Here is a 22,177-nt window from a genome sequence, read left to right as displayed (position 1 = left end):
TTTGACACACACAAACCTTGAGAACTGCCTGTGGATTAAACTGACGTCCAGATATCAAGCGGATTGTGACCGAGGGGAGATGCCATTTTTCACACTAGGTAAGTAGCCTACCTACCAAGCCTGTTGTATTTTTAATTGAGTTAATACATCCCGCATTGTAGGCTAATTCATATCTAATGTAGCGTGCCTGCGCTGTCTTTCAGGAGCTTCTGAGATCAAGCACTTCATGATCAAGCTGAAGATTCAACTTTAATTTTTGACCCAATTCCATTTTTTTGGACGTTTGGCTCTGCATTTGGGTTCAGTCCTTACTGCGAACCGTGACAGTATGTACTGACCATAATGAACTCAGTAGAGCTAAAGCTTTTTCATAGAAAAGTGGCAGAATTAGAAAATGTGGTTTCTCGTATCTTGGCCTAAACTGTGTGCTGAACTCCATGTGGAGATATCAATACAGCAGCAGTGGTTCAAGGAGAGACCATGGGTAAGCCATTTTGTTCCCCACCTGGATGTGGTCCTTGGGAGGCTCAAGAACTTTGAAAATGCCTCAATTCCCCATGCGTCCCAACCGGTTCCCTGCTCTCTCAGGCTTGGAATGGTGAGTCTAGAATATGCTAGTCCTGATGCTAAGTTTGCTAACCAGCAGAAGACTCAGTATATGGACTTGCGTTCCTATTTTTGCAGTAAGGCCAAAATCTCTGAACAACTTCACGCCCCTTATCTGAGCACACGCCTGGATCTGGGAGGTCTGTGCAGTGCCAACAAACTGGGCAAAATCTCCCGGGATCGCCAAGCCACCAAGCTCACCCGGCCAGCCATCTCAAGCCTGCTGTCTGCTCCTGCCCAGAGACCACCAGTGTCTGCAGCTCCCCCTGCAGGCCTGCCTCCCATGTTGGCCGTAACGCCTCCTGTGCCTGCAGTCCAGTCTCCAAAATCTGCAGCATCCTCCATGTCTCCTGGATGTGCAGCATCCTCCATGTCACCTGGACGTGCAACATCCTTCATGTCTCCTGGATGTGCAGCATCCTCCATGTCTCTTTGGTATGCAGCTCCGCCTGCAGCCCCGCATCCTGAGCCTGCAGCCCCGCCTCCTGAGTCTGCAGCAATGGCTCCTGCAGCTCTGCCTCCTGCAGCTTCGGCTCCTGCAGCTTCGGCTCCAGAGCCTGCAGCATCTCCTGTGGCGTCGCCTCCGCCTGCAGCATCTCCTGTGGCGTCGCCTCCAGCCTCTGCGGAATCCCTGGTGTCCCCTCCCAAATTCTTCGTCTCGACTCAGCCCCCGGGCCGACCTCCAGATCTAAATCAGCACGGACACGCAAGAGAGCTGCTGGCACTGATCCTTTATACATGTATGGTATAGTCTGTTCTATTTTTGGTGAAGAGGTTTGTGTAGAGGGAAACAGACCAAGTACAGAGCCAATGGTCTGGCTGCACCCATTTAGTTGTGGTCTCGGTCCTCCTCAGGCTATAGGACGTCAACGCTATATGGTTGTGTTTGTTGTTGGTGGTTAGGTATCATTCCCAGGTAGCCTATAAGATCAAGGGAAGTGGTGTTTTTGCAATTGCAGAGTGTAACTAAACATGGAATGTCCCCAGGACTAATAAAATTGCACACAACAGTACAAAGGAGAGGAGAGGTGATACACCACGACAGAATAACAATTTTGGGGATGACATGACATGAAACGGTTGAGATATCAGATAATAATTGAGTGGTGTGGCTTGTACAGATACATAGAAGACATATACCTCGTTAGAGAGACAGAGAGAGTGAGGTTGAAAGAGCAACAAGAGCATAAAACGGGGAGGGATGAGTCATGATTCATGAAGCTTATTTGAACAATGTTGCTTCAGTGTTTTGCTCACCTGAAGTATCCGATGATGACGATGGCCACTAGTAGAGAACTGAAGGACACAGCGTAGCCAATGGTATACATGACATAGAGCCTGTCAAAGAAGTCCTGCTGTGTAGACAGATACGGATACAATACTTTTAATATCTTTTAAGGCCCAAAATGGTCTTTTACTGTCCTCAGTACATAATGCTGCCTGATCCCTAGTATAAACCACCCCGCACCCTGAGATCCTCAGAGGATCGTATGACACGCCTAGGCTTTTGCCGCACGAGCACCCAAGTTATGCAACACCCTACCCTTGGCAATTAGAAAGGCCAATTATGTCATATTTTAAACAATATTCAGGAGAGCCCTTTCCTAGATCTCCTCAATTGCCATAATTGTATTGCATCTGTTTTAGTCATTTGATACCTGCACTGAGACCAAAGTTCCTTGGTATGTTTTAAAATGTCTTAGTATACTAATTGTTTTATTATTTGACTCGACGAACCTCCTTGTTCAGTTACTTTCCATATACTGTAGGCTTTGTAAACCTTACTTATATATCATTACGCTGTTATGTAATGCTATTTAACTGTTGTTCAACACTTTGTAACACTTGTTTTAAAAAGTGCTTTATAAATAAATATTATTATTATTATTATTATTATACTTTTCAAACCAACAAAAGACAGTCAAAAGTAAAACTCCTAAATATGTCGCAGAAAATCTTAAACTCTTCTGATCATTGTATAGCAAACTCCCACATGTACAGTAACAAACAACATTGTGAAGGCCTACACTGCTAAATGTAAACACATGAAACCTAGCGTACAAGGAATCTGTGACAGTAAAGGCTTTTGAGCCAATGTTTTCTAAGGCTAGAGGAGTATCTAGTGCAACTTTTGACAGGGTTATTTATACTGACGATGATGCTATTCACAGACTCATCCAAGCGACACATGAATCTATGCATTAAGTTCCAGGGGACAGCTTGAAAGATATTGAGTGGGCAGTGTAGAGTGGTGTACAGTAAGCTCTAACTAATAATCTTAACTGCTTCTGAACACTTACTGAACTTGCGTGCGAGTTTGTTCGCCTGTGCATACATCCTACGACACTGTCTGTGTATTTCATCATCTGTCAACTGTTCTGTAATACAATGTCCAAGATATTTGACTTTACTACAGACACCGAGAGTGTTAACCCATTCTGACCTGAGATCAGATTTCATACGAGGTTTTCCACTGGACACACACTGGTCTGATGAACCCATTCTGACCTGAGATCAGATTCTAGAAATGTCAGTCGCTCTTCGATTTTTCAAAAATAGCAGACCTACAAGCTCGTATCGCGCCACTCGGTGGCGCGATATGAGCTTGTAGATCTGCTATTTTTAAATAGCTAAAGCATAACATGATGCCAACACCAAAATGGGTGCCCGGTCAGAATGGGTTAAAAGATAGTTTAAAATCAGTAAATGTTTGACTTTTGTCCTCTTGTTCTACAAATAAGAACAACACTCTTACTGGCATTATATTTGATATCATTTTCAATGCCATACTCAGTACATATGTCGAGCAGCTGCTGTAGTCCAGTGCTACTTGGGCTCAGTATGACTAAATAATTTGCATACATCAAATGATTGACAAGATTAATTACCATTACCCAGCATACAACCAGTATTACAAGCATTCAACTGTTTTGACACATCATCCATATATAAATTAAAAAGAATAGGTGACAAAATTCCTTCATGTCTGACCCCATTGGTGACCCCAAATGGGCCTGATTTACTATTGCCCCACTTGACTCCCATGGTTTGGTTGGCATACCAATAGGCCAAGCTTTCTATGATTGATACGATTATGTTTTAATCGGTTAAACGTATCAGAATGTTTGTGTGTGGTGGGCCGGTCTCTGCTTTTGTCAGATTAACACAAAATATGTTGACGTTTACAGTATCATTTTGTCATGGTGGATTGCCTGCAGTGCAATGTTTTGTTTCAGTGTGCGTGCGTACGTGCGTGTGTGCGTGATTGATTGATTGATTGAATACTTTATTGGCAGAAATGTAATCAGTACAGGGTACATTCAAACACACATCCAAAGGGATCACTATCTCCTTGCGGTCTTTACCCATTTACCCATGTTTGTTTTGAAAGTGGGTGGCACCAGAACGTTGTTTTCACTTCCTCTTGTATAGAAAATGCACTTTTTGTAACAAAGTGCACTGCATTCAGAACAATGTTGCTATAAAACGGCATAAAGAGTCTAGGCCTACAACAAAATAGTGCAAACAAAGACTGTAACAGCCAGGCCTTCAACAACAAATGAATGCACATGCTATGCAAGTGTGCATACAAATATTCAAACTAATGAATGTATCTGTAACTATTTGCAAATGAAATATGTGCAAATAAGGCAGTCTGTCCTCATCAGCAAGTAGTAAACATTGTATAATTTAGATACATAAAGTACAAACTGGAGTAGATACAGTATACATAAAGTACAAACTGGAGAAAATAAATCACAATGATTCCATTATGAAATTAAATATCAAGAATCTGAAAAAAGGTGGTCTGTCCTTATGAGCAAAGTAAACATTGTATCATGTAGATACCAAAAGTAGTAAAGTACAATAATTGAACTCTGTACCGTGATGCTGGTTTTCCCTAGCCTGATTATCAGACTGAAGCAATTAGGTTTTCCCCCTAATGATAACCTTGAGTGAATTATAGCTCACAATGAGAATGAGCTCATGAGCCTATGTTAAGGCTAATTAAAAGTCAGTGTTGCCTACTTCTTATTAAGGAACAGTGGCATGTTCTTTTTAATGAACAGCTTCTCTGCTTTATCACACATGTCTGTTCCTCTTCGCATCAAGCACATGAGCTGCCGCACTGAACAGTCTCTCACTGTCAGTGCTTGTGCACGGGACACACAACACTTGGCCAGGTCAGTAAAGCGTTCTTTTTTTCTCTCCAGTATCCAAGAGGATCCACTTGCACGTCCTCTACTACGGCGGCGATGGTCTTTTCAGAGAGATAGTCATCCAACTGTTAAGCGGTTGAGCTTGTCACCTCCCTGGAGTGGTTTGAGAGAACAAGAAGGATGACAGTGCATATTAATGAACATGAGTCTGACATCTGACATGTCAAAACATTTACAAGATTAAGATTGAGAGCATAATACTGCTACTACTGAATATGTTCAGTAGGCCTACAGTAAATAAGTAAACCAGAACAAATAAATATTAAGTAAGTCAGAACAGAGTAGCTTACCTCCTATTTTGGGTCGTGTTCTCTTCCAGGATCTCTTTGAACATATCAGCATGGTCTCCCTGCCGGTCTCTCCTCCTCTGGTGTAGAGAGACGAGTTATTTTTACCAGCTGCTTGCAAAGCGGCTGGTCATAGAATAGGTATGAAATTTGGGACCCAGAGAACGACACCCTAAGCCAAATTCCAATACCGCAACTTTCACAATCGCTCACTCCCCTCGCGTCCTCCACTCGCTCCTTAGCTCCGCCCCCAGCGAGAAGGAGAGGATTCGATGTGAAGACAGTGGTGGAGTGGATTTGCCTCTAGAATCAGAATGGACTACGCTGTCATTTCAAAGCGACGGCACATTCCGCGATCACTACTTCCATTCAAAGGGCTTTATTGGCATGGGAAAACATATGTTTAAATTGCCAAAGCAAAAGTGGTGGAACAATACAGTGTCTGTGTCACACAGCTGGATCACTGGAACACCGAACCCAGAGCCGTACAGTCTACAGAAGAATAGACTCATCATTTTGTGCATGTAACCAAGGCCAATGTGTATGGTAACTGTGCAAGGCTATTTATTCCTGAAATAGTGAATAAGCGCCAGGATGCGCAAACTTATATGCAGTGTTGGGTAACGGACGTTATGTAACGTAATATATTACGTAATATATTACCGAAATGCGGTAACGTGTAATATAATATATTGCTGAAGAAAAAATGTCTAATATGTAATGTAAGTTATTCGCCGTTGACGCGTCATTTCCGCGTTACAAACTAAGAATCCATCCACCAAAAAAAGCCCATTATAGCCGACAGACACTACAGTCACCTGTAGGCAGGAGGCAGCAGCGCCGGTCCGGGACAACAACTACAAAACACAATGACCCGGTCTCCCATAAAGTTTTTATCCCACGATTTTGACCTGGGGAGAGCAACGAACTTGAACTCATGCTTCCTTCATGCATGAGTGTCCAGAGGCCTTTGTTTTGTTTTTATTTATTTTATTTGTTCTGTTTTATTTATTTTATTTTATTGGCTGTGTTTTAAACCCAATTGAGCCTAATAATAATACATCCAAAAGCTACACATGCACATTTTGTTTAATTGTTGAAAAATGTACATGCCTTGTTCTTGTGTGAAAGTGAAATGCACTATGTTGGCTTATGAAGCCAGTAGGCTAACATTTATTTTCACTGTTGGAGAAATTGTATATTGCTGCTAGCCTTTTTGTTTTAAAGAGGAACCCCTTTTGGTGTTTTGAGCGTTATGTTATACTTTAGCTATTGAAAAATAGCAGATCTACAAGCTCATAGCGCGGCACAGAGCTACGAGCTTGTAGATCTACTATTTTAGAAAAACCTTGAAAATGTGGCACGAATCTTTGAATACATATTCCTTCAGAGCATACGTTTTTTGTAGAATCGAGCTCAGGTCTAAATGGGTTAATATAAGCTACAGTGGTTATGGCGTGTTGAGCCTTGTGTTTGTATTTTCCACATTTGCCGAAATGTTTCTCTACCTCTAGCATATTGAAAAAGCACCTTAAACATTTGCATTCTAATGCTGCTCAGGCAGTCCCTGTTCTGTATGTGGACGTTAATAAAAGGCATAGAAAGTGGTTTGTGTCTTGTGATGTCATCATGTCATTATAGGCTACATTTATAGAAGTATTTAAGTCCGACGTCATTTTGTAGTGCTACGTTACGTCCGGGTCCAAGTGGCACCAGCTCCCGTCCGCATCTCATTGTAAATTGAATATCTAAACGTGTGAATCTTTTTACAGTGACGTTATTTTTCAGAAAGGAAGCCATTGAGGGTTAAAATGGGTCTTAATGCTTCCAACTCGAGTGGAATTATTAATGTTTTGTACAAGTGTCCATGACAACAAAAATATATGATGTGGAGACAATAAAGACTATTATTATCATTATTATTGAAGGTGGCAACAGTCCATTTGATCGGTAAAATATTTCTGGGGTATATTTAGAATGTGTGCAGGCTTGAGTATGTTGAATCTAGTTTGCATTATGAGGATTTATTTGACACAATAAAATAAAATGGCGATAGTATTCCATGTGGGACAGACGGCCTGTCACTGTCAGATTTGGGAGAGCAGCGCAGCTTTGTTGTTGCGAGGAAAGCGGTAAAATTAGACTTTCGTGGTTGTTTTCGTCTCAGATTTAGTCAGACAGAGCGTCACAGTATAACTCCATGGGGACACAAAAGCGACACAAAAGTAGGACCCGGAAGTATCTCAGGAGGGGGCGCTCACGTCACAGCTAAAATACTGAATAGAAGGTATACAGTAGGTCTATTGTGTCAATTTGTGTGTCATATGAAAACGCCTACAAAAATGTGAGCATTTAAAAAGAAAAGTAATATGTAACGGTAATAGTAATATTAATATATTACTCTTGCTCAGACAGTAATATGTAATATAATATATTAGTTTAAAATGAAGGTAATAATTAATAAATATATTAAAAATATAAAGTAATATACCCAACTCTGATTATATGATTGTGAAGGGAATTCCTAACTTGCTCGCAGCCCGTGTTCCTTTTTGCTCGTATAAATCACCCCCCCCCCCCCCCCCTCTTCCGACAGTCCTCCTACGGTCTTTGCAAATAACGTCTCTCTGACTTAAATATTCAGTTCAGTCCACATATAAATAAATACATTTTTGTCACCGTCATTCATAGCAGTCTGTGCATTCAGGCATGCACAGAGAGAAATTTCACGGACACCTGTTGTTGTGACTCTGGACTGGCACGAGCGAGGACATCTATAGCAACTTGTTGCTATCTTCCACCACGAGAACTAATTGTATTTTTTCACATGAAATTTGAGCCTTGTAGATGGCTCAGTTTTTGTTACTTTATACACTCTTTACCAAGATATATGAATATGTCTGAGGAGAATGTAATGTCCCTATGCTGTGCTGTGGAAATCACACGATCTCTCTCTCTGGACATATACTGTTGTTGTTTCCACACACATTAAATACAGATAGACACAGATATTTACATTTCATAGCACACTTCTGGAGATATACGGCAGCAGCTGGAATGAATTCTTGTTTCTGTGCTGTTCGTGGCCGCCTTGACCTCGTCTTCGTCTCCTGCAGGCTGCTCTGTACTAGGCTGCTCTCCAGGTGAAGTCTCCTTCTTGATGGAGAAAGCACTTTAGAGCCTCAATCTGGGTTTTACAAATCCAGAATCTCCAAGAAAGGGGTTATTGTATGTGGGCTTAGTGTTAATTTTACGATTTTCTGTACCCGCAATAAACTAATACTAAAGTCTGGCTGTCACAAAACAGTCATATCTAGGGACCTCAAAACCTACTCTAGCGAGGCCTTTAACCTTAAACTGAAGAGTCTGGATTGGTCCGATGAGCTCAGGAACTCACTAGTCGAAGAAGCATGGCTTGGCTTTAAAACCAAATTTACATCAGTACTAAACAGGGTCAAAACCCGCTCGGAGCCATGGATGAATTCGGACATACTGACTGCAATGAAAGCCAGAGACAATAAATGCTCTGAACTTCTTAAATGCAAGTCCAAGCTAGCCAAGCACTTCGACCAGGGGGGCAGTCAGCCAGATATTTCGTGAAGCCTCATTTGAAATCGGTAGTTCATATAATGGCCTGTTGTGGCGCTGGACTGGACCCAAAAAGCCCCATAGCTCCATAGAGGCCCATGTATTTTGGCCCAACTTCACCTAGACTGTATTACCTTAATAAACATGGTCATGAATACTTTCTTCTTCCAGTCACTAGTTTAAAGTCTCATTTCTAATGTCATAATATTCTTTTTGGAGAATTATGGTCCCATTAATTAAAAAAATGACCATAAAGAAAAAAAACCATTGCGTATGTTCTGAGGGGCGTGGCTACCGTTACAGTCTATGATCGGGATTCCCCTCCCACTCGAGTCAAAATAAAAACCAACGGAGAAGAAGGGGGGAAGTCCCGCCTCGTTGTCTGGGCAGCCAATGGCCAGCTGGTCCAAAACGGAGCCAGCCAATGGCCAGCTGGTACCAACGGATCTAGAAAGATGGCGACTTACAGTGCAGGAATAACAGGCTTCATTTTACGTCCATGTTAGACCCGGCGAACGCTTTGTCCATATTTTTTACAGTCTATGACTTCGACAGGGCATCCTAAAAACCCAACGTAACAAGCTAAGAAACAGTGTAACTGCCATGACCAAATCAACCAAAATAAACTTAATCAATGATAGCATAAAGCCTGGGAAAACAAAAACAATCCTGGGGAGCTCTGGAAGCTACTAAACAACCAACTAGGCTGTGGTCAGAAACTAAAAACCAGCTGAGTGCCCTCCAACCCCACAAGGCCACTGGCCATGACAATATTCCCTCCAAATTTCTCAGAGACTCAGCCATTTCCATAGCTCCAATCATCACCCACATAGTAAACCTCTCCATCAAACAGGGACAGGTCCCCCAAGATTTTAAACTGGCCAAAGTAAACCCCCTGCCCAAGAAATGGAGTAAATTACCGCAATATTTCTATTCTAAGCTCCATCTCGAAAGTGATGGAAAAAATAGTCTATGAACAGGTTGAAAAGTATCTTGCCACTGATAAATTAAAGTACGAGTTCCAATCTGGTTTCAGAACATCCTACTCCACTGACACATGCCTCCTCTATTTGAGCGACCACATCAAACACGAGGTGGATGCTGGCAAATACTGCGGCATGGTCATGCTGGACCTCCAAAAGGCTTTTGACACCGTGAACCACTCCATACTGGTTAACAAGCTAAAAGCTATTGGTTTTGATAGCACATCAGTGAGCTGGATGTTATCCTACCTGGAGGGGAGAGAACAGATGGTGAGCTGTGGCGTTCCACAAGGAAGCATACTAGGGACTTTACTGTTCCTAATATATGTAAACGACATGACATCAGCTTGTGAGTGCAACTTGTTCCTGTTCGCAGATGACTCAGCACTGCTGAACAAACTGCAGGATGAAATTACCTACCTAGGTTCCATCCTGGAGGCTAATCTTTCCCGTGATAAAATGGCCACCAACGTAATCAAAAAAGTCAATCAAAGAACAAGATTCCTATACACAGGGTCTCCTCACTGGTCAACAAAAACATCTTGAAGACCTTAACAGGAGCCCTCGTACAAGGTTTCTTTGACTATGCATGCACCTCTTGGTACCACAGCACTTCAAAGGCCCTTAAAACAAGGCTCCAGACCTCCCAAAACAAACTGGTCAGGCTCCTACTTGGCCCCCCGAACCCACCTCACCCCTGCCCACTTTGACAGGCTGGAATAGCTTAGGGTCGATGACAGAGTACAGCATCTTGCAATGGGTCTGGTCCACAAGATTCGATACACCACCAAGATACCCATGTACCTGTCTAAATACTTCCTTAATGTTAACGAAGTCCACACCCACAACACCAGAGGGAGTGCAACAAACCATGTACAACCCAGATTCGGCACAAACAAGGGACTAAATTATTTTCGCTCCTATGCCACCAAAAAGGGGAACGCCCTACCAACAGTCATTCAGACATGTGAATCCCTTGACTCCTTCAAAACCGTTCTCAAAGGGCACCTACGGACGGCTGCAATTCGAAACTGGTCCCCGTAAAATCGGAATCTCCCCCCCCTCCCCCCCCTTTTCCCCCTCACTGTATATGTTTCTTTTCCCTTTTTACCTCCTTTATGATGAATTCCTGTTCTGTTCTGTGGCTATATAGAATTGTCTATTTGTACGTCTCTAAATGTTTTGAACAACAACAATGAATTGAACAAGGTGGACCCTCTTGTAAACAAGTGTAATGCTTTATTGGGTCGTCCGCTCACAGTTAACAGTCTTTTGTATTGAGTTGCTTGAAATGTACTGTAATTCTGCAAACTGTAAATATTTCAATCAACCAATCAATCAAAAACGTCTGCGACCGAGGCGTCAGATGTTCTAATGGCCCTCATCATCTCTTCAAATGTGGCAAGAATGGAAATAATGTTCTGTAAACAGTTTACACCCACTGGTCTGCAGTGAATGATGCGGGGAGATCATTATCGGCGCTGTATGTAGCCAAGACTCGCTTTTGTGAAAAGAGGCTTTCTAGCATATAATAGTTATGCATGATCACAGGGGTGACGTGACATTGTAATTGGCTGGCAAAATTAGTGGGAGGGACCTATGTAAGCGACTGCGGCAACCACACTTTGCAATTTCTTCAAAATTGCGACTTTTCTAGTTTAGTCTGTTTTACTGTGTTACCAGTCAACTACCTGTCAAATGTTTTTGTTGTGTGCGTCACTGACCCAAAGTAAGTTACCAACATTACAGTTATTTGGTTCTGATTCATGAAAATATGATATACAGAATATGGGTGACAATATACAGTAGTTCCTTTATGTTGTATTTGATGATGGTGATAATTTCCTTTCATGAAGCTGATATACTTAAGTGATTCTTTATGAATACTTAACTACTGTGTACATGGTGTATATTGTAGTGAGTGTTACTCTTTGTGGAGTAAGTGCTGTTTGTAGTTATGGAGGAGTTTGCTGTATTGTAAGCAATGCATGCTATATATTGTCAGATCTCCTTTGTCTCCCTCCCTCCTTTAGAACAGTCTATACCCTACCCGACTTCTCCAAATGGCTCCAGTATGAATCATGGTGCCAGGACAGCAACGGCTATGAAAGTGGTATGTCTCAACAAGAACGGCAACAGCAGTCAACTGATCGACATATTGATCCTAAGATGTCCCGATCTGCTACTATTCTGCACAATGCGGATGAAGCTCCTGGTGCAGAAAACTGCATCTACAGAGAATACCAACACAAAGACGTCTGAGAGATAAAAGGCCTTCTGTCCGTATTGTGAGAATACAGACCAGCCTTGACTCCTTCAAACCGCTCTCAAAGGGCACCTACGGACGGCTGCAATTCGAAACTGGCCCCAGTAAAATTGGAATCCCCCCCCCTGTTTTCCCCCTCACTGTATATGTTTCTTTTCCCTTTTTACCTCCTTTATGATGAATTCCTGTTCTGTTCTGTTCTGTTCTTTAACTATATAGAAGTGTCTATTTGTACGTCTCTAAATGTTTTGATGAATTGAACAAGGTGGACCCTCTTGTAAACAAGTGTAATGCTTTATTGGGTCGTCCACTCACAGTTAACAGTCTTTTGTATTGAGTTGTGCTTGAAATGTACTGTAAAACTGTTAATAAATATTTCAATCAATCAATCAAAAACGTCTGCATCAGCTTTTCTAATGGCCCTCGTCATCTCTTCAAATGGGGCAAGAATGGAAATAATGTTCTGTATTAACACCTACTGGTCTGCAGTGAATGATGCGGGGAGATCATTATCGGCGCTGTATGTAGCCAAGTCTCGCTTTTGGGAAAAGAGGCTTTCTAGCATATAATAAGTACTATTGTACAAAAGGCCCTCTAGTTGTAGAGTATGGGCCATGCAGCGTATGTGACCCCACTGGCCGTCTTCCATAGCTTTAGTCATATTCCCTGCAACATATGATACGAACGGAATGTCCAATCCATCCCAAATTTGAATCAGATGTCCCAGGTGGTTTAATCAACCAAAAGCCAAAAGCAATTCCATTTTCATCCATAGGGGGCGCTGCAAATGCGAGAAATGTAACCGTTTGTCGCAAAAACATGAATTTTGGGGGTTAAATCCCCTCCGAATTACGCAGGATATCACAGTGTAGATTTCAAATCAAATGTACGTGCTTAATGTACGTTTTGTAAGACCAATTCCAAATCTGAAAATGAACTAGTAATTACAATTTAAAATAATTATAGTGGACTAAAAAGTGCAATATTTGCCTCCGTGTTGTGGAGTAGAAATCTAAATTATCGAAATATTGACATAGGCCTATATTGATCAGGTAAAGTAAAAGTACCTCACAACGATACTTAAGTATTTGAGTAAATGTACTTTACAGCACTGGTCGGTGTGCAAAATAATGCTAATGGATGGTCAACCAATACTTACTTTTTCTACTTTGTTAGTAGGCTGGAGGAAGTGTATGCACTCAGTGTAGTTGGCCCATGTCCTGTTCCAGCTCTCCACCACCACCCATGAACCATTCATGTCACATTTCCTATAGGCATGACCTACAAACGCAAACAGCATGTTATGTTCTGATTGTCATGTAGGACAGTGGTTTAAAAGTTAGTAGATAGTTCTTTCCGGGGTTTGAACTGATTTCTGATATTTTGTGCAATATCAACCTCAATCATATCAATATCAATCATCGATATTGCACAAAATATCAGAAATCAGTTCAACCACTTTAAATCTATATACAATTTGAAAATAGCCATTCTTATGTGTCACACGTGAGATTATTAGATCTGCTATTTTCGATAAATCATGAAATGTGATACATATATTTTTCAATATAATAAGACAAATCTTGCATAGAGGTCTGTCATACCTTAATATTTTCAGATGGAGGTGCGTGGCCAAATAATATTCTAAAACGGTTAGTCCCAATCAGGCCTGGAATTTCATCCTTTTAGGGGCAAGGCCACTTGGCCTTTAGTGTGGTGAATTTTTTGAGGGCACAAGGCCAAGTGCCAGGGCATGAAGGCCATCAATTAAAACAATGATTTTAAGTCCTCGGCCATTATTTTAGCTTAAAGGTTAAGGATGATTAAAAAATATATATATTTAAAGGCGAACATTGGTTCAGAACAGTGCTTCTTAAATAAATAATCACAGCTTTAAATAACAAAATATAAGTAGCTACTGTTGTAAAATAAACAACAGTAATAAATAAAAGTAAGAAGATTGTTAGAAATATGCGAGTGGTTTAACATAAAAACCGGCGTTAAACAAGGATGCAATATGTCAGGGTTCTTATTCTTGATTGTGATTGACTGGGTAATGAGAAGAACAGTTAGACAGGGAGAGAATGGAATTCGATGGAAGCTGACATCAAAACTTGACGACCTAGATTTTGCGGACGACATAGCGTTGCTCTCCTCCACAAAACAGCATATTCAAAATAAAACAACACAAATGGACGAAGAAGCCAGGCGAGTAGGACTCAAGATCAACATACAAAAGACAAAAACAATGAGGATTAATCCAAGGAACCAGGAAAGAATCCAGATCAATGGACAAGATCTTGAAGAAGTAGAGCAGTTCACTTATTTAGGAGCCACAATTTGCAAAGAAGGAGGTGGCATGAAGGACCTGAGGAGTAGAGTGTCAAAAGCAAGAGGTGCATTCATCAGACTGAGAAACACCTGGAGCTCAAACAACATCATGAGAAGAACAAAGCTAAAACTGTACAGGACACTAGTGTTGCCAGTACTGCTATACGGATGCGAAACGTGGAAAATGAACAAAGGAGACAACAAGGCAGTCGACGTGTTTCACAACAGATGCCTACGAAGAATACTCCGTATACACTGGGAAGACCACATCAGCACCAAAGAGCTGCTAGAAAGAGCTGAGATGAAGCCACTGAGTGAGGAAGTGAAGCTGCGTAGATGGAAGATGATTGGACACATACTACGACAGGACCACAACAATGACTGCAACATAGCATTAACATGGGCACCAGAAGGGAAGCGAAGGAAAGGAAGACCAAAGACCACCTGGAGGCGTACCGTTGAGAAGGAGAGACAAGAGGCAGGATGGAGGTCATGGAATGAAGTGAGGATGGCAGCAGCTGACCGTGAGAAGTGGAAGCGCTCTGTGAAGGCCTTATGTGCCACAAGGCACGAAGTGGATAGGTAACAGGTAACTGTTGTAAAATATTGTAAACATGTCTGTAACATGGGGTCCCAGTGCAGAGATGAAAATCATAATCAAATGGCCTAGGACCCTGTCACCCTATAGGCTAATTCATATACATTTAATTTGGGGGTCATTGAAATTAAAATGGCTGAGGATCAGTGGATTAAACTGTGAGTTAATTCACAGAAAATTCAATGACAGACAGCCTAGATTCATTTGTATAGCCCTATGTTTCTGTTCTGCCTTGTTTGTTTTTGTTCTGCTATTGTCACAACTGTGTGATATGTTCCTTGTTTTTTCTTCTATTGTTTATACTGTGCAAATTGTTCAGCACCATCTAACTTTGTTTCGAAAGGTGCTATATAAATAACATTTACTTACTTGCTTACATAACTTTTGAATGAGGGCTTGGTTTAGAAAAGCCTATATTTTGTGCTAAAGTAATATATTGAATAACATATAAATGTAGATTTTAAGCCTAGACTGGCATATGGCATTGTGGGGCTGCAGGACTGAGGACTCTGGAGATAAGTCATGTAAAAAGCATTTTGTACAATTGTGTGCTTATGAACATTTACCAGGTTATGTCCGCATTGATACAGAAATGAATGATTATTAAGCGAGCAACGCGTGGTGTACAGTGAGAGCGCTCTGGTGCTTGGCTAGCGTTTGGCTAGCGATATTAGCCGTAGCCAGCTTTGGCTGTTTAAACAATTTACTCTGTCAACTAACGTAGCAGATAGCGTGGTAAATGGTGGAGGAGTCCTGCAGTCTATGCTGTTGCGTGGTGTTGTTTTGTGAGTTTATATCCATGAAGACGAGTCACGTTGGTCTTAACACAGTGTGATAATAATGGTGAAGGGAGGCATACTATGATCCGACGGAGCATTGCTCCGAAGGAGCAATGGTCCGAGGTGCGCTGGGGGTCGGGAGAGGGTTGGGGTTAGGTTTAGGTGTCTGCCCCGGGGGAGGTTAGGGTTAGGCCAATGCTGAAGTGTCGGTGTCAGCCGAGTGTCAGTGAGTGAGAGCTGTCAGTGCGTGCATGGAGCGGAGGAGGAGGGAGGAGGCAAAATAATCAAACCACTTGTCAAATGGCAACACAACTACAATACAGACAATACAAGTCTGCGTGAGACATTTGGGGAAGGTTACCGTAATGACTGGAAAATTGCGCAGAGGAAAAACGGTAAAATGAACTGCTGTGGGCACCGGTCGGGGCACATGGGCACCGCGGCCACTGTGGCCGTCTGGGCATATAATTTTTCGAGGGGCACACGGCCAAAGAGAGGGGCAACGACGGCAATGGCCGCCGTGGCCAGTGTGAAATTCCTGCCATGGTCCCAATACTTGATTCTGATTGGACCACGTAGTAAATCTCACGATAATCCACAGCTTCAATCACTTTATATCAGCTCTGTAGCTGAACTGGGGAAGGGGAGCACTTGATTGCCTTACAAACCCTGTCCCCTGCCCATGCGGGACTGTGAATGTGTGGCTCTGAGTAAAAACAAGGAGGTGTGGCTCGCTCTGGTGGGCGCAAAGCTGCACAAAGTGTAGCTACTGTACTTTTGTGAATTAAGAATAGTTTTATGAGGTTAATATTGCTATATGTTTGTAAGCGTTTTAGAAAAGCAATAAGACACTCGAGGTCTCAGGTTACCGTGTATTTTATGTCTTGAGTGGGTCGGAGACACTCCGCTACGGGTCATGTCTCACTACGCCTCTCAGCCATTATAAAATACCCAGTAACCTGAGACCTCGTGGTGTATTGCTTTATTCATTTGGGGTCCTTGAAAATGTTAGAGAACCACTGGCGTAGGAAACAGGTTCTTCAACTTCTAAAGTTCTCGTCCTGTAGATGCTATACAGTAGCCTACTTGAGCTGAAAGGTTTAGGGTCCCCTGCTGTAGCATCTTACCTTTATGGTTGAAATCATAGATGTAGGAAGGGCAGGGAACTTTTGTAATTGTGCCGAGGGAGCCTTGAGGCCAGCAGATGAGACCATCCCAACCCGGAGGGCACAGCTCATCTGTAGGAGAAATTAAGATCTATTATTTGTTTTTTTTGCCCCACTAAGGCTCTATCTTGGGTACAGGCATATAGTTCCAACATACTAAGTCTGACAGTCATTTGTCCGACACCCTACCCCAAACCCTATTTATGCTGTGCATCGTGTGGATACAATTCGGTCAGTTCAGTTTCATTAATTCATTGTCCATCAAATAATTAACGGATTACAATATTATAACATTCTATATAATCAGTAGGTGATATATATATGAATATATATATATATGAATATGGTTTTATTGAAAGGCAAATAAAGGCTAGAGTGTCTGGACATTAGCTGGCAAAGGCTGCCAAGCAAAATAGCCTTTATATTATAAAGTGTTGTATAAGTGCAGGCTTGTTGAATGCATCACGCAATACAAAACTCAAGACGGCAATAAAACACCTTGGCGTGCGTGTGTGCGTGTGTGTGCGTGCGTGCGCGTCATGAGAGTGAGTATAAAACCAATTTTGCTTTAGTGCTGTATTGTACCTGTGGTGATCGGGTCTCTATTGGAGAGGTTTTGGTGGCATTGCAGTTTGACATCATAAAGGATATACATCTGCTCCTGAGCTGACAGTGCCCCGTCAGACCCCATCTGTAGAGTGCAGGAAAAAATAGATCAGATCAGATGATCTGGCGCATCCCAATTAGCTGCATATGTACATACTCGGTGAGCATGTGATTTACATGGTGAGAATATCATCAATATTCATTACTTAGCAACAGGCATTGAGGTTTACTGTGGTCGCATCTTCTATCAAGTAATTAGGTATGAAGCAGGTGGAGAATCTTCTTGAGGTTTACATGAATTATTCTTTGTTGCACAACAGTCAAATACAATTCACCCACAGTTCATAATACTGTCATGCTTTATTTTTTACAGTCAATCACCACAACCAAATAATAACATTTGCAAAAAAACAATTAAATAATAACTATTCTTTCAATCCCTTTGGGAATGTTGTATTTAGGAAATGGATCCAGTAAGCCTCCCTTTGCCGGTCCTGAGCAATTTGGTTCTAGATTGAGTTGAGTTCTAGATTAGCCTACTTTATTCTTCTCTTTGGGAATTGTGACCTGTTTTTTGTCCAGCTGTCACATACAGATACTGCTTTAATGTAAATTTAGTAAACAAACAAACTGAAACTGAAATATTGTATTTAATTGAAAACTATAGTTACTATAGTTACATTGTAGATTTTTTTTCAATTGTAAGGAAAGCACATCAACACGCCCACGAACACATACCTCCACCCGCAAATATAGGAGTCGGCAAACTGTTATGTGGGTATAGACCAGGGGGGCAGTCAGACAGATATAATAAAACAGAAATATTTGGTATTGGGTAATACTGGCGTTATGTATCTTTCACTGCTTCGTCTCAACCATTACTCAATGGCTCTGGTCCCCGCCAACGCGGTGGATATTAGACATTCTGTTTTTATTTATTTGTTATGTTGCCACTACTGTTGGAGCAGCCATAAACTACACAGGTTCATCTCGATGTTCTGGGCATCTTTGTAATGTTAGTGTTAGTAAAAAAGCAGGTAAAAGAGTAAAGTTTGAGGCAAACTAACATCAGTCACTCTGCCGTTCACTGTAGTGGAAGAGGTGCGCCTGGTGAGGGTTTTACCCCCGCAGCTACGTCGAGTCCGCCTACAGGAAATACGTAGGCTGCGACCATGAGACCCGCTACGGAATCGGTCTATAGTGGCCATAAGATAACGTTTACGGATAGTGGAAGGATCTAAACCCACTATATACAGGTAAGGCATGGCATATGTTAGGGCCAAAGGTCTCACTCCTCTGCCCCCATCCCCTTTACTATAGTAAAGGGACTACCGCCCCAGCATTCTCTCCATTCACAGCCCTCACTCTCTACTTATGGAGTTGCAGTCTCACAGCCTGTGATCTCCAGACTCCTAGGAACCTTGGCCACTATATCACATTCTTAACTATAGACCATTAGATTGTTAGCTTAATGGCCCATGCAGTGAACCTCCACCTATGTCCAGCTGCCCTACATTTCCTCATGCCCTACATTTCCTTTATGCTGTGAAGCATAAAAGCACATATTCACATATATATTAAAAAAAAATAATGGAGCTGCTTTTGAATATATTCAAAAGCAGCTCCATAATTTTTTTTGTATCAACAATAATGGTAAAGTGCAATGAACCTAGCATTCACTAATGACAGATGTCTCCTTCTGAAAGGTATATGGCTGGCATAATCATGTTTATGCACCACTATGGCTGGTTCACTTCATGGGGCCAGTCCAATGGCTGCTCTTCTAGACTTGGTTTGTCCCCATTTGTAGGCTTCATGCCGTATGAAGGCACCAGCTACTGTCTGTAAAGTCTTCAATGCACAAACAAACAGTGAATAATTATTCACTGTTTGTTTGTTTGTGCATCGTACTACTCGTTTTAAAACAGTACGATCTGCCATTACCAGCCGCAAAAACATATATTAAGAAGCCAAGATTATGCCAAAATATAATAATACCTGCAGAAGGGTTTATGACTCGATGTGGTCCAATAAGTCTCGACAGTGTTCAACTTGACTCTCGGGAGTTAGCTTTTATTTTATTTTATCAAGTGGCAGAAAAAGGGCATTTCAAGCAATAACTGACTATCTGTTGCCCTCTAGCGATGTCTACAGTTCGTGGAATTAGGCTGTTATTACAACTTAGATTAAAAATTGTAATAGGGGTGTCTCTCGCTAATTAAATCACCTTTTAATCTGCATTGTGTGTGTGTGTATATATATATATATATATATATATATATATATATATATAGCTTAGTAGCTAGCCCAAAAGTTTAGATTGATCGAAAAAAACCTCTACGAGAATCTAACATTTTGGGCTAGCTTAGTAGCCATGCACTGTTGCAATACTTATTTTTTGTTATGCATGCATTAGTGTTGTGAGTATAGCCTTAGCCTATATAATAATGAATATACTGGAAATGTGCTCTTGTGTTGAGTTTACAATGTCGGGTTGTTTCCTTACCTGTGCCTCAACTAAAGTCCAGTACATGAATAACTTGGCCAGTTTCCACAAGGAGCTATTCATTCCGTCCACAACGATCCTCTTGTTCATCGGCAATTGGGAGCTGTGCATTAAAATAAATTATGTCCCACTTTAGTTGCTCTTCCAAAAGACGTTTACCGCGTGTTCCCAGATCACCGTTCTGTGTGCGCAAATTACCAATGTCGCATTTTTACAGCTCGAACATGATGTTGAAAGCTGTATGTGTCCCAAACAGAAAAGTCGTCATGTGCCACACACATTCCACAGATTCACAAAACGGTTTCCTGCTATCTCCCCTGCACAGACTGTAGGCCTAGGCTACAGTGAGCAGGGGAAAGTGCTGGCTTTCACCTGCCGGCTCTAAAGTGCTCTAAACAAACATTAAGGTCGATTAAGAGTGCAGTCCTCATTGATACATTGAATTCCATCCACTGTTTCTCCAGCCACGCGTGTCTGCAGATTCTCTCTGGTTAACCTGTCTGTCAGATTCAGAACAGAAGTGTAATTGCTTTGCAGCGGCCAATAACTCTGTGCCTGGACAGGGTCGATTTGAAGCACTCAACGCCAACGACGCCGAGCTTTATTTGGATCGTGTGCGTTGTGCGAGTCGTGTGACGCGCGCACAGAGGTAAAGCCACACCACATGTGGTACACGTACGTTTAGCAAAGTAAAAAAATAAAAAAGTTCACCTGTTGTTCGTAGTGAGAGTGCAATGAGACAGTCCACACTCTACCCTTTCAGTGTGCGCAATATAAACCTCTGCCTTAAACTTTAAGCACAATAGTTTATACGAATTAAAGCACACTTTTAGAGCATACATCATGCAGTGCTTTCATATCCGGAGGAAAATGAGTAGATGCACGTGTCTGCAACGGTTCAGTCACACTTATATTGTCAGATTTTAAAATAGTATTTTTGAAATAAGAGAAAGCAACATCACCTTTTTACCTATCCTGAGCTATATCCATCTTAATTGTTGCATGCTACGTTTGGCTTTTCTGCTGAAGCGCTGTCCATGGTGCTGAACAATCATTTTAAGACCGGCGGCGATAAAGACTGCAAAACATATACTGTCATGTTCAATAAATAGATACCAATATCTCTAAATATACAATCTCTAAATGAACAGTCAGTCTGTAATAAAATGTAATAATACAAATAAATAAAAAATGAAAAAAATGGTTAGAGTATGGATATGGATTTGTAATTATGATGCAAAATCTTTGGTTTGAGTTTGCTTATTTTGTTACAGGTTTTGTGTGAATCAAGATTGTTTATTGATCAGTTATAGGTTAGGGGTTACATTTCATGCTAACAGGAAGTACCAGAGAGTGTTAACATGGAGAGAGACACAAGACAAATGTCATTAATTGACTGACATGTTACAATCGACTTGTTCCAGTTGTTTATAATATATTGAGTCCAACTAGTTGGACTCAATATAATGTCATTGTACAAGAGCCTTAAGAACAACACAATGTGAATGTGAAAGAAGTACGTGTTGATTGATTGATTGATGGATTTGATTTTTCTTTATTTAAGTGTCATGCTTCCAAGGAAGCCCACAGCCCATATATGGACTTACAGGACACTTGTACTTGTACTTGTACTAAATAATGACAATAAACCGACATGACAGTTCACTAACAATGATCAAATGGGCCTGTAACAGAAGACTGGACATGGACCTACTTGAAGAGCTGAGATTGTCTTCTACTCCAGGCTTTAGAAACAAACTGTGCCGTCTTAAATACTTCATGATTAAATATAACCACTCCAACGTCTGACCATCATCTTCCCAGAATAGCTCAGGTTATTGTTGTTGCATTACCTCAAATAATGGAACCCTCAAATCATCAATAAAACATCAAATGAAATAAATTTTCAACATCATTCAAGTCACATACTAGTATATCCTATTCTCTTCTGGTACCGCTGAGAACTGACTTACGGTCCTATCTCAATAGCAAGAAGTAGGGTACCAGTTCTCACCTCACCACCTCATTTTTCCCCCCATTTTTTTGGTTTCCCAGATTGGGTCCAATGTATACGATTTAAGGCTTCTTATCTCTCTTCATGATCATCATTTTTCGACAGCGGTCGAGATCATGGATTTCACAATGCCACGCCAGACTTTCCGGTCCTTCATTGCCACCCCCAGTTCCTGCTTACTGATGCATGTGTCCCTAGTGATGACATCAGGGAACGACAGTTTTCTA

The 22,177-nt window shown here is 41.5% G+C and overlaps 1 protein-coding gene across 1 annotated transcript in view; it reads right to left on the bottom strand.

Annotated features, from left to right (window-relative positions):
• pth2ra (parathyroid hormone 2 receptor a) overlaps positions 1-19,954 on the bottom strand; it is a gene marked incomplete at its 3' end in the record, with an annotated part of 50,788 nt that extends 30,834 nt beyond the window's left edge. Inside the window, exons 1-5 of the mRNA XM_083776547.1 lie at positions 19,937-19,954; positions 17,410-17,515; positions 16,786-16,896; positions 13,110-13,231; positions 1,864-1,961 (exon numbers count right to left, since the gene is read on the bottom strand). Coding sequence (XP_083632673.1) covers positions 1,864-1,961; positions 13,110-13,231; positions 16,786-16,896; positions 17,410-17,515 — 437 coding nt within the window. The 5' untranslated portion in view covers positions 19,937-19,954. The remainder of the gene's footprint in view (positions 1-1,863; positions 1,962-13,109; positions 13,232-16,785; positions 16,897-17,409; positions 17,516-19,936) is intronic.
• Between the last annotated feature and the right edge of the window lie 2,223 nt (positions 19,955-22,177).

This window comes from Protomyctophum parallelum (genome assembly GCF_964188405.1).
Source record: "Protomyctophum parallelum genome assembly, chromosome: 11".
Taxonomy (NCBI): Eukaryota; Metazoa; Chordata; class Actinopteri; order Myctophiformes; family Myctophidae; genus Protomyctophum; species Protomyctophum parallelum.
The sequence above is the reverse complement of the archived record's forward strand: the minus strand, read 5'-3'. Positions and strand labels throughout refer to the sequence as shown.